Here is a 12,577-nt window from a genome sequence, read left to right on the forward strand (position 1 = left end):
TAGTTAGTATGTATGTATGTATCGAACTGTTTATACATTTTGAAGACAGATTAAACATTCCAGCTCATGTAAGACTGAAAATAAATCTGAATCTCAATTGGATTTTGAGATAAAAACAAAACATTTAAAGAATCACACAGTGTGAAATTACGCCTTCAGAAGCTCCTGCATGAGTCATAAAATAATGATGAGCGCAGAGTGATTTTCTATAAATAAACCTATAAATACGGGAAACAGTATATGTTTTGTTAAGCTCGTGCTGACACATGTAGCGTTAGCATGGCATGGTTTTGTCTAATCATACGCCGGGTCACCCATATTGTGTTACGCCCCGCTCTCGTGGGAAATTAAGAATCCAAAGTGAGTGTGGGTATCTTGAAATTGTTTTTGTCCGCAAAGGCAGCAGCAGAATTAGACCCATGAAGCAGCAGAAGTTTATTTATTCTGCCAATGAGTTGATATAATTGTCTGTGTTTTCCTGTCTATTATCAAAACAATCGAATAAACATATTCTATATTCTAGTGATGTTTTCAGGGAGTGTTGACATTTTCCAATGATAACCAGCCCTCTGAAGCACATACAACTTTTCCTCGCCTATTGTCTGTTCATTGCTGCTATTTTCTTCTCACTCTTTTGACATTTAAAAAATATTTATCGAATTATACAGATGAATTAAGTGCTAGAAATTAAGACAACGCCAAATAAAGGGGAGATACGACAAGATCTACATCTATTTTGCTCGATTCATTTTACATGTTAAATGTTGGCAAGTAATGGCACATGACGTCAAGTGTGCGGGAGCTGTCCAGCAGTGTGGTGCTGAAATGGATTTAAGATGATTTTCCAACCAATGCAAGGTGTGTTTTTCGGAGACCTAATGAACATTCTGTCCTGAGGATAGAGGATGATATATGGCGCACACGTTTTTGTTAAAGAGGTGGAATAAACAAATGATGGATTCAAATTGTCTTTTGTTTGCGACACGAACCTTGGTGTGGTTGTGCTCACACACGCAAGCAGTGAATGGGGCAGGGTTCTCTCACTCGTGAGAGTACGAGTGTGTGAGAGGGAGGACAGATGTGCGTGAGCGGATCCAGCCTCTTCACTTCACTCCCAGTGAAGACACGCGGATCAGCTGCGAGAGCGTCTCCGCCGCACATGGACTCTCGCGTGTCCAGATAGTTTTTTTTTTTTAAAAAGTCAGTCCTCCTCAGTCCGGGTCAGGACAGCCGTGAAGTGGCTGCCTCACTCGGTGGTGCCAGAGGCCATCTGGTCTCCGATCTGGTCTCTGGAGTCACCGGAGACTCGGTCGCGCGCTCCGTCGGGGCGAGACTGTGCGCGTCTCGGATCCAACCCGAGCCGCGCGGAGCTCCGGACATGGAGCTGATGGGGGGCGAGGGGATGGACAAGCTGGAGGACGTGCCGTCGGTTTACGACTTCGACCCGATCACCGGCAACATCCCCGCCACCAAAGTGGAGATCACCGTCTCCTGTCGGTGAGTCTGAAAGTTCCTCACGTGATTTAAAAGTCGTTACTCAGTCAGGTGGAGACACCAGAGGTCGACTTTATCCTTTGCACCATCACATGAAACAAACACTTGTATGGTGCTGAAGTATATACACTTGTCTGCACTGGCTCTCGAAAGGTCTCCCAACCTCATTTGGATGAAGTAGGTTTTACATGTCATCCTCTGGTCCAGGCTTCAGTTCTGCAGCTCTCCAGAAAGATTGTTGCACACACTGTGCTCTTTGATGCTGATGTTGGGATTGTGAGGCTTCTATTTAAGCAGAGTTGGAGCTATAACAAGCTGTGTGTGCATTATTGATGGGCTGTGAGGCGTTCACATCTCCACCCTCAGAGAGACAGAAAAAAAGAAGAAGCCCCAGCGAGTGCGCTTCCACTGATGGAGAGAAGAAGCTGGCATATGGAGAGGAGCAGAAAGGAGGGAAGGGCGACGAGTATTTTTTTTTTAATAGATGATTTATTCCGTTTGTGTGTCACTGCTGCTGGTTTTCTCGGTGAATCTCTCACTTCAAACACGAGAAGAAGCCAGCGAATAAACGTCTATTGTTTAAGAATTAATTATGAATAATGTGCTTTGTTTAAATTGATGAGGAAGCTCATTATAAAGCAACATTGAAGAAAGTTGTTCAATTAAAAACTGATTTAAATCCATTCCCTTGGTTGCCCAGGCAGCAGGTGAATCAAGTACGACCAGACCATTCCATTCTCCTAGAAAAATCTGTTTCTCTCCGATAGAATTCTCAGGTCGACTGAGAGAAAAAAAAAAAAACTCAGGCAAGTCCTGGGTGTGGTCTTGTTCCACTGGCTCCCTTATTTTTTCTGCTCTAGTCCGAGTCTCTCACATTACACCAAGTGAGAGTAGGACTGTGGATGGATGCCAAATCTTTCTGCATCACGCAAGACCAGATTGTAGATTGTTTCCAATTGTCCAGACCACCTCACCGTGAAGATATCCAGGAGACATGACAAGATGTCAGAGAGAAGGGGCAGCTGTTTTATTTCCTTTGAGACACCAGGTGATCCTATTCTATCCTTAAAATACAGCGTGTGTAGCAATGTTAATTCAAGTGTGTCTTAAATAGATCTTGGACATCTATTGTATCATCAGTATGTGTCTGTTGACTCTCTTTTTATGAAATATTGACATTACAAAATGTGCTTTAGCGCCGCCTACTGAAAAAAAACATTTTTTTTCTGGTGATTAAATCTTGTTTAACATCACATTAGTTAAAAAATGGACATCGCACTCGAAACCTCTCATTCGCTGAGAGGGGAGAACTAAGAAAGTAGTGAGTAAGTCAGGAGGGTTGGCTTTTCAAATTAGTGGCCCTTTAAGAAGAGCCCATTTTGGCTCCTTCTATATCCACTTCTGAGGGAAAACAAAGGCAGGGTGAAGACCTTCTGGTTGTGTCAGCGAGGTGTTTCAAGGATGTCCCCGCACTTAAACTGCAAGGATGGTCGAGGTTTTTGAGCATCCCACTGTGTGCAAGAGTTATGCTGAAGGACTTAGGGTTTACAATGACGATCAGTATGGGGGTGATTTTACGTGATTGACATTTGTCTTGCCCGGAGATGGTCCAAATTAATTTCAGGAATGTATGTATCTATATGTCCTCCAAAGGGAAGTCATTATAAAGTGGATCAAGTGGACACATTTAGGAGCTTGAAGGTGACTGTCTTTTTTTACTCTACAAGAGGCACGTGTGATTCTATCATGCAGTAACTATAACAACAACCCTGCTTTAATTCCTTTGTTTATTGGTCTTCCACTATAGAGAGGTTTGGGAATTGAGGAACATGGTGGACGATGATAAGACGATTTGGTTGGTCAGAGTTTCCTCGTCAATAACATGTTCATCACGTCTCTGTTCATTTCATCATTCATGAGAGGGATTTAGCTAGAACCTGGTAGATTACTTTGAGCACCGCGGTTATTACTTGGGTTCATCAGAGCTAAATGTTGAGGTAAAAAAAGGATTTGTTTGCCATCAGATCAGATTTTTAATCCCTTTTTCTTCGTCTTCTTGCTGATTAATTAGAAAAATCTGAGTTTTGATTGGTCAATGTTATCTTCTGCATTTAAATCGACAGATGTTACAAGAAACACATCCCACACTCCCATATTGTAACACAACAGTATATCCCATTAAGAAAACCTCTCTTTCAATGCAGTCATCCGCTGTGTCTTAAATCGCGCATTTCTCTAAAACGGTAAAGCTCAAATTTGGGTAGTACTGTCTCAAATCCAACACTGCTGCTACACACTTACCGTAAATGACTCGACAGCTTCTTCTTCTACTACTTTTTAACTCTGATCGCAACCAGCCTTTGGAACCCAATCGTCGACACTTGACAGCGCTTTTCGCCACTTGAAACACGTTATAAAGTTGTGTTTCATTGTGTTATTACTGTTGTTGTGTTGTTTTGTGGTAAAATGAGTGTTTTCTCGAGACATGTACGCCAGTATCTACTACAAAGATGCATAGTCAGTGACGTAGCTTCCGTTTAGCATCATTTACATCACTAAGATGGTGGTCGTTAAGGTGGAAAGTGTCCATCGATCCACACTCAGTTTTGGTGCGCCAATTGAGTGCTCAAGTGTAGGTGCAGAAGTGCGCGATTTGAGACACACCCCTTAAGTTTGGTCTGAATTATGGTTATAATTTTAGTTACAAATTATTAAACTAGTTCAGCACACCTTCCTTAGGACCTGTTGCTTTACAAAAATGGTTTTACAAAAATTTACTTGTGAGCGTGTTTTGAGTGACAACTGAATAATTTGGAAAAATAAACCCCAGCTTCTGGCTTCGGCTCCACGGCACTGAGGGTGAGTGATGTTCAGGGACTCGACACGTCTGAGGGAAGATTTAAACAAAGGTCAATGACAAATAAGCGCCACATGATGTCCCACAGTTGCCGGGGTAAATCTTTAATAATCATGCCGGAGCACAAGACACCTCAGCAGAGAAAATCATCATTATTTATCTCGTCACAATCGTACATGGTAATAACAACTTAGACCAACAGTATTTACGAAGAGCCTTTATCCAGATGTTGTGTGAGTCACACTCAAATTAGGGGGGGGGGAAAAAGCTTCCTGGCCATTTTCTTTACTATTCTCTGTGTATTGAGCGACTAAAAATGGGGATGAAAGCTGCCCTCCTTTGTTTAATACCCCTTATTAGAGGAGACAGCCCTCATTTGTGTCGTGTTATTATCACTGACAGGCAGAGGAGGAAGTGAAAGAAGCTCACTAAGATACAAAGAAAATAACAACAATAAGGTCTTTTAAGGAGGAAACACTGGATCTTCACCAATTATGTTGAGTTCAGTTCCATGTGACCTTCCTAAATCAGCTCCGCAGCCTTTATTTACAGCATTTTATTTGATGTTGATATGTGAGGGACTCCACTTTTGACCGAGGGTCTCAACCAAGAGACAAAAACACACATAGATAAAGCAGAACAGGAAAAGTGCGCAACATTTAACAAGTGTAAAAGATGAGGTTTATCAAGATGGAAGACTATGGAAGGAATCTAAAAAGCAATTTAACACCTTCACGTGCATCAAAAGGTGTTAGAAGTGGGATGGTAACATGAATCGTGAGCCTCGAATTATGAGCCCTCAGTGATGAAGAGATGCCTTCAAATTTTTTTTTAACACAGGTATCTCCTGCTTTCTTGCGCCATAGATCACTTAAACATTTTCTATGTATGGGAAATATTTATAGTAAAGTGTTCCAGGAGCAGCTGGTTCAGTGAGCTGAGCCGCAACCTCACAATGAACAGATGCTTTTATTCTCACCAACCAACAAACTGCCAGGAAAGGGGTTGGAGCTGACACAGACTGAATAAAGACCATAAATGTCATAAGTGTTGAAAAAATACGCGGTGAGGTTAAGACAAGTGTTGTTGAAAGGCCCACTCAAGCCGATGAAGAGGTTTATCAGCGATGCAACATGCCGCTCCCCGCTGTGGGGATGTGGGACGTCTCAGCTTGACTCCAGAGGACTAGGTTTGAAACCGCGGCTTTGATTAAACTCCTTTGCTAATGTTGCGTTGCTCTACGGCTGCATACATGTTTAATTTATTGGAAAAAAAAACGCAGGCCCACTTCTGAAAGATGCCTTGATGGATCTGGGACAAAAATGAAAGCGAGGAGAAAAACCCCTGAGAGATCCTCATCACTGCCTGCCCTCTCCCACGTCGGAGCCAGGAATGTTTCCTGGACTAATTATCCCCTTGGAAAAAAACTCACCGACCTGCAAACACCTACACCAGGAAACACAACAGTCTGATTCACTGGTGAATGTGGCCGGACAGATCATTAGTATCAGCGGCAGATGGGCAGAAGAAACTGTCTCTGGTGGAGACGAGAGTGGAACATGTTTTTGGGGTCAGACATCCCAAGTGAGGGAGCCACAAAACTGAAAGTATTTGTGAAATCCTGGTTGTGATGATAATAGTTGTTTAGGACTTTGCTGGTGAGACATGTAACTGCAAAACAACCTTTTTAATCCAAGTGGAGAGGTGGAATGACAGTTTTGACAATATCTCTTCTTATAAAAAAGGACACATTTTTAGCTAAAAACCTGGACCATTTATGTTTTTATTAAAGACTCAATGTCATGATGCATTATTATTTTCATAAATGTTGGAAAAGTGTGATCAAACATGACTGAAAAAACATTATTATGCTATTAAACTCCAGGAAGTCTTGGAGACACAACAGTGCACCTCATTAGTCATGGTGGCTGCTTTGTACCATTTTATTTTGCTAGCAGGCAAAAGCCGAGATTTGGCCGATGACGGTGAATGTCCAGATAGTGCTGTCGGTTCTTGGCACGGCGGGAAAGACAGTCTCTCACTGCAGGTGTCACTTCTGTCGGTGTTTGCCATCACACCAAACCCGCACTGAACACCACATCACCTGCAGCACCTGCTCCCTGTGATCCCTCAGCTCTTGTCCAGTCCAACCTCCTCATGCACCAGTTCATATTAATGCTTGGCGCTTTCGAAGGCTCCTGTTGAGTTTCTGCTTGCACAACACTAACTCTATATGGTTCCTTATACACCTTTATGGCTCCATTGATGGACTTTTCCTTCTGCTTTTCAACAAAATATTGACTGTATTGGTCCATTTGAAGGTGGAGTGCAGCTTACCTCCTCCAAGGAGTGGCAGAGGATATTATTTTCTATTTGTTTGTAAATAGCATAACTAAAAAAGATCTGAAAGCATCTTCATGAAACTTTACTTTGGTCATATTGTCATTGGTCATCATCTGGTTTTAAAATGGTTTTAAAGTCTGCACTTAACTAACAAATGGACAAACCAAGATCCTTGTTGAAGGTTCAGGTGCTCCAGGTAGGGTCACTTCCTTGTTGAGGAACCAGAAAAAGAGCAGATACAGTATTCCCCACTTCTTAGGAACCCAGAAAATGGAGTGGGTGCATGTCAGGCAAGGCCATAGAAAAAGTAAGGAAAGGAAGTAAAACATGGTGATCAGGTTGTGTATGGTTTGGACATGAAGTATTTATGCCATCTGGAGTTTCCTGGTTCTCTGCAGAGGTGCAGTATATTCACTCCCTCTCAAAAGTGAGAAAAATAGATGGACGGAATATTTTAAAACACATCCCACATTTCACAAGGGACTTTTAGATTATAATATTTAGTTTTAAAATATGAGATTCCAGGTTCTTGTATTCTCATGTTTGGCTTTTTGAGGGGACATGCTGGACTTATTTGTCCTTCTCTACCACAGTTGTGGTACCACATGATATGGGCTATAGTTCAACATGATTTGAATGGTGGTGTTGAGTAGCTACAACCCTATTGTACATCAGGTCCTCAGAACCACCTCCTGTACCAACACCATCAATTTACCCCGAGTTTGACAATCCATCAGTCCTTCATAGTGGTACCTCCTCAGGCCTAGGTGGGCAGCAACAAAGTTCTCCACCAGGATAGCAGCCTCCACTGCTGTTGCTTGGCTGTGCTCCTTGACCCAAGTCCTTACCTCAGGATACAGAACTCGCAGTAACTGCTCCAACACAATGGTCTTCATGAGATCGTCTTTAGTAAAGCGGTCGTATCTCACTCACTTGCAGAAAATTTTCTTCAGCCGGACATCGAGTTCTTGGGCGTCTCATCTGGGCTGGTTTCACAGGCTATGAACTGTTGGCGGTATGTCTCTGAATTGGTCCCATTCTTTTTCAGAATCGTGGTTTTCAGTTGGTCATATTCCAAGGTGTGGGCAGGATCCATGGCAATAAACGTAGCATGTGCCTTGCCTGTTAGCAACGGGATGACATGGATGTCCAAATCTTCTTCTGGACACCTACAGGCTGTCGGCAAATGCTCGAAAGTGGTGAGATAGTGCTCAACGTTCTCACTGTCTTACAGCTTGGCCATCTAGTGCTCCCTCTGCTGGACATTAGTGGCTGCTCAGGGGATGGGACCCTGGGCTGTGGATATCTGCCTCCATCTCAAACTGGAGCTTAGACACTTGCTGGTTGGGACTTCTTCTCAAGCCTCTCGTTCCTGACCTGTTGAACTTCCATGTAGGACTCGAACATTCCGGTTAGTCGCTCCATGGTGGCCTCAGTTGCAGTGGCTGCTGTAATGGATGTTTCTGTCTTCGTGTCGCCAACTGCTGCACCTACTTCTTCTTATCTCCTCCGGTAGCCCTTTTTCTGGCCTTTTCAGGTTCAGGTTGCCATCACATCAAATTATCATTCAGGTTCTGACACCAAATCTGACAGGATAGTCAGTGGTGGAGTCGACAGATGAGAGTTTTTAATAAAAAACAAAAATACTGTTTATCTTTATTTTCCATCTTCAGCTAACAAAAATCAATTTCCTTCAATCATTTCATCAAAAATAAAAATGTCCACCAGGCTATATTTCAATGAAATCCTCACAAGACATTTTGCACAGAAGTTCGCACTTATTACTGCCAGATGTTGGCCTAATCCATTTCATAATAATACATTAATTAACTAAAGATAATTTCTTTTTTTAAACACAAATTACAAATTTAAATAAACTATAATCTGTACCACACCAAACAAAGCACCTCATGTGGAGAACAAACAACAAATTAAAGATCACCCATCAAACACCCCCGTCCTAATGGGAAATTCCACTCACCCCTATTTTAACTGGGTAGTTCAGACCCTCTGGTTCTCTTCCTTAAATCAGGATGTGGTGAGTACCTGACTTATTGTTATTGTGCACAGACACATTTTCAAAGTAAATCAGAAACGGATACACTAACCACAGAAAAGCAAATGAAAGTCTCAATGCGTTGAAGAGAGCGACAAATATCACATTTAATAAGAGTAGTAAAGTGAGCATCAACAACTGCTGAATAAGTATCGACACATTGGAACTCAAGCATCTCTGCATGGGAGATGAACATATTTAATGGTCCATTAAGACGCTCAGTTAAACCTTCTGGAAAACAAGACGGGAGCACCAGGAGTCGTTTAGCAGGAGCACCTGTCCACACGTTCTGACGGAATAATGGGAACTTAATTGCTTCTCCGCTGGAGTAATTTAGCGACACAATCACGAGTGAGGACAGTTACTGTCAGCTGCTGGTTACACAAATATATTTCCATTCATCACCAGACTAAATCTTCCGCTCTAACATTAAGCTTAATAACATTTATTACACCTTTGTTCGCACATTATTCTGAAAATGCATCAATATATCTGTAATCACAAACATTTAATGATACAGTATATATAACATTCTTCCAAGAGATACTACTAGAACAAAACAAATTAGACTTTTTTATTAGCACAAAAAAATCTACTGTTACAATAGGTATTAAAAAAAACAACTGCTTAATTAAAATTTTGATTAAGAGGTGGTGAAGCCGTAATAATCACAACTTCACAAAAACAAAATTCTTTAACCATATATTTTAAATATTTATAATGATCATGAAATGCTTCTTTGACGAGCCTATTTACTACTTTAGAGGATAGCATTCACAACATTTGCTAGTGTAGGCTGGATAGAATTCAAATTTAATAACTAAGAAAGCAAGTCAACTTTCTAGACCAGGGTCACAAAGCGCTTTAACGCTCTAAAAGTAAGAACCAGAATTAAAAAATTGATCCTGAAAGAAACTGGCAGCCAGTGAAGAGTTCTAAGGATTGTGGAAATGTGAGTTCTTCTACTAGAGCAGGTCAGAGTTTTGTATTAACTCCAGGCGAGACAGCTAATATATCATTATTAAAAGAATAAATTAGAATTAAATGACATTTAGGGTTTTTAATGACCTTCCTGGTCTTATAGGCGGCCATTAGTCATGGTGTGATGAAGCAACATGAACTATTGTTCAGATTTCGGAAGCCCTCTAGACTGCAGCTTTTTAAAAAATATATTATCATACATTTTGCCACTTACTCCGCCATCTGCTAGGCTCTAGAAATACAGTCACTTTTTTCCAAATCAACCCCTTCGAGCAATGAAGCTTCATGAAGCATTGTGAAACATTTTTCCGAGCCCAGTAGATTTGAGAAAAAGGTGCCACAACCACTGCTGCTGCTGGATCTTTATGTGCAGCAGCAGCAGTGGTTTTTGGATTTTTAGTGTTTTCCTTTGATTGGTTTTTATTTTGTTTAGAGCCAGCGTGGAGGTCTTTGTCCAGACCTTGTCTCATGTCAGACACCAATGCTGTCACTGTTGCAGGGAACAGATGCTACTGTGGGGCCTCAGGACGGCCAGGCGATCCCCTGCGTTAGCTGGTGGGCCAAACACATAATAAAAAATACAGAGAAGTAGCAGAGAGAGAAGAAGATCGTTCCAAAGCTTAGCTGCAAGGATTTCTCTCCTCTGGTCCTGAACTGTGTCTGAGACTCCTGTGTTTGTCTCATGTGTCTTGACCTTTTAAGTATATATTTTATTGAGTATTGTTTTAATTGTTTAAGCGCTTTGTGACCCTGGTCTCGATAAGCACTCTACAAATATTACTTACTTACTTACTTACTTACTTACAGTAGAGAGGGATGAGAGGTTAATGCTTAAGTCACCCCTTTACTTAACCTTTGAGTTAATCATGTCAGCAGCAAAAGTCATTTCATCCCCCAGACTCGCCTGCATTTACAACAAATCCAATGCTGCTCAGAATCATTCCTTCTATAACTTGAGATAAATAGAAGGATGGATGGACAGATAGAAGGAGTGATGGATGGATGGATGGATGGATGGATGGATGGATGGATGGATGGATGGATGGATGGATGGATGGATGGATGGATGGATGGATGGATGGATGGATGGATGGATGGATGGATGGATGGATGGATGGATGGATGGATGGATGGATGGACGGATAGAAGGAGTGATGGATGGATGGATGGATGGATGGATGGATGGATGGATGGATGGATGGATGGATGGATGGATGGATGGATGGATGGATGGATGGATGGACGGACGGACGGACGGACGGACGGACGGACGGACGGACGGACGGACGGACGGACGGACGGACGGACGGACGGACGGACGGACGGACGGATGGATGGATGGATGGATGGATGGATGGACAGATAGAAGGAGTGAGTGATGGATGGATGGATGGATGGATGGATGGATGGATGGATGGATGGATGGATGGATGGATGGATGGATGGATGGATGGATGGATGGATGGATGGATGGATGGATGGATGGATGGATGGATGGATGGACAGATAGAAGGAGTGATGGATGGATGGATGGATGGATGGATGGACGGACGGACGGACGGACGGACGGACGGACGGACGGACGGACGGACGGACGGACGGACGGACGGACGGACGGACGGACGGATGGATGGATGGATGGATGGATGGATGGATGGATGGATGGATGGATGGATGGATGGATGGATGGATGGATGGATGGATGGACAGATAGAAGGAGTGATGGATGGATGGATGGATGGATGGATGGATGGATGGATGGATGGATGGATGGATGGATGGATGGATGGATGGATGGATGGATGGATGGATGGATGGATGGATGGATGGATGGATGGATGGATGGATGGATGGATGGATGGATGGATGAATGGATGGATGGAAAGATAAAACATTAATATTGACACACATGAATCTGCACTGAACAATAAATCAACCACCATCAGTCGCAGGATGTTGAGCTCACATAGAACAAAACTTCAAATGTGATGTGATTCTTGCGATCCATATGTTTTCGGGACAATTTAACAGGAGGTGGTTCAGCTGTTTCCGGATTCTGAGTTGTGCCTTTCCCTGCTGCAGCTTTGTCTCCTAAGGATGCCAGGATACAATCATTTGGCAACATGTTGAGCTGGTGTGTGTGTTGTCCGTGTGCAGCATACTCGTTTGTGTGTGTGTGGGTGAGATTACTGGATATGTTTATGGAGCATCCTTCTCCCTGAAGGCAAACAGATAATGGAGGGTGGAGAGGACGGGTGTGAAGGTATTTGCGGTGGTTTACGAGAACGTCCCTTGCTCGAACGAAAAGAAATGGCATTATTAAACACAGCCCGGCTGCCAAAACCAGCATGGACAGACAATATGGTCGGATTTAATATGCCGTGTGAACCACAGCCAAAAGAATGAGCTGGTCACATCTCGTTCGACGACAAACGGTATCAGGAGCCAGAATATCAGGTCCCAGTATCTTAGCTTCTGTGACTTTCTGAGCTTTTTTTTTGTATTTATAGACACAACCTCGATTCCTGAACTAATTTGAGCTGCCATACTGTTCAACTATTACAACGTTGTATTATCTTATCTCCTCTGTCTTCCCTCGTCACAACTGTTGTCTTAATGCTCATACAACACACATGTTGACACGTTGTGTCTCCCCAACACATGTCCAAACTTCCTCCCTAAATTTGTATCAAAACCCATCTGTACATGAACATAAGGCGTACTATCCGCAAGAAAATTAAATGCTTAAAGTGCGTTTTATAATGCGAAAAATATGGTAGATTATGTTGTGTCTCTGGTGTAGACAAAGATATAAAGAACACGCGCAGAAGAGGGAGTTTGTTCAA

General features: G+C 42.5%; 1 protein-coding gene across 2 annotated transcripts in view; it reads left to right on the forward strand.

The window, feature by feature from the left end:
- Positions 1-1,156: 1,156 nt before the first annotated feature.
- cpne5b (copine Vb) overlaps positions 1,157-12,577 on the forward strand; it is a 78,483-nt gene continuing 67,062 nt past the window's right edge. Inside the window, exon 1 of one of the 2 annotated variants that reach the window (XM_087800321.1) lies at positions 1,157-1,497. In XM_087800321.1, the coding sequence (XP_087656447.1) occupies positions 1,379-1,497 (119 nt within the window). In that variant the 5' untranslated portion in view covers positions 1,157-1,378. The remainder of the gene's footprint in view (positions 1,498-12,577) is intronic. The other variant, XM_087800322.1, reaches the window with a different exon arrangement.

Source organism: Callionymus lyra, chromosome 10, assembly GCF_982586985.1.
Source record: "Callionymus lyra chromosome 10, fCalLyr1.hap1.1, whole genome shotgun sequence".
NCBI classification, from domain to species: domain Eukaryota; kingdom Metazoa; phylum Chordata; class Actinopteri; order Syngnathiformes; family Callionymidae; genus Callionymus; species Callionymus lyra.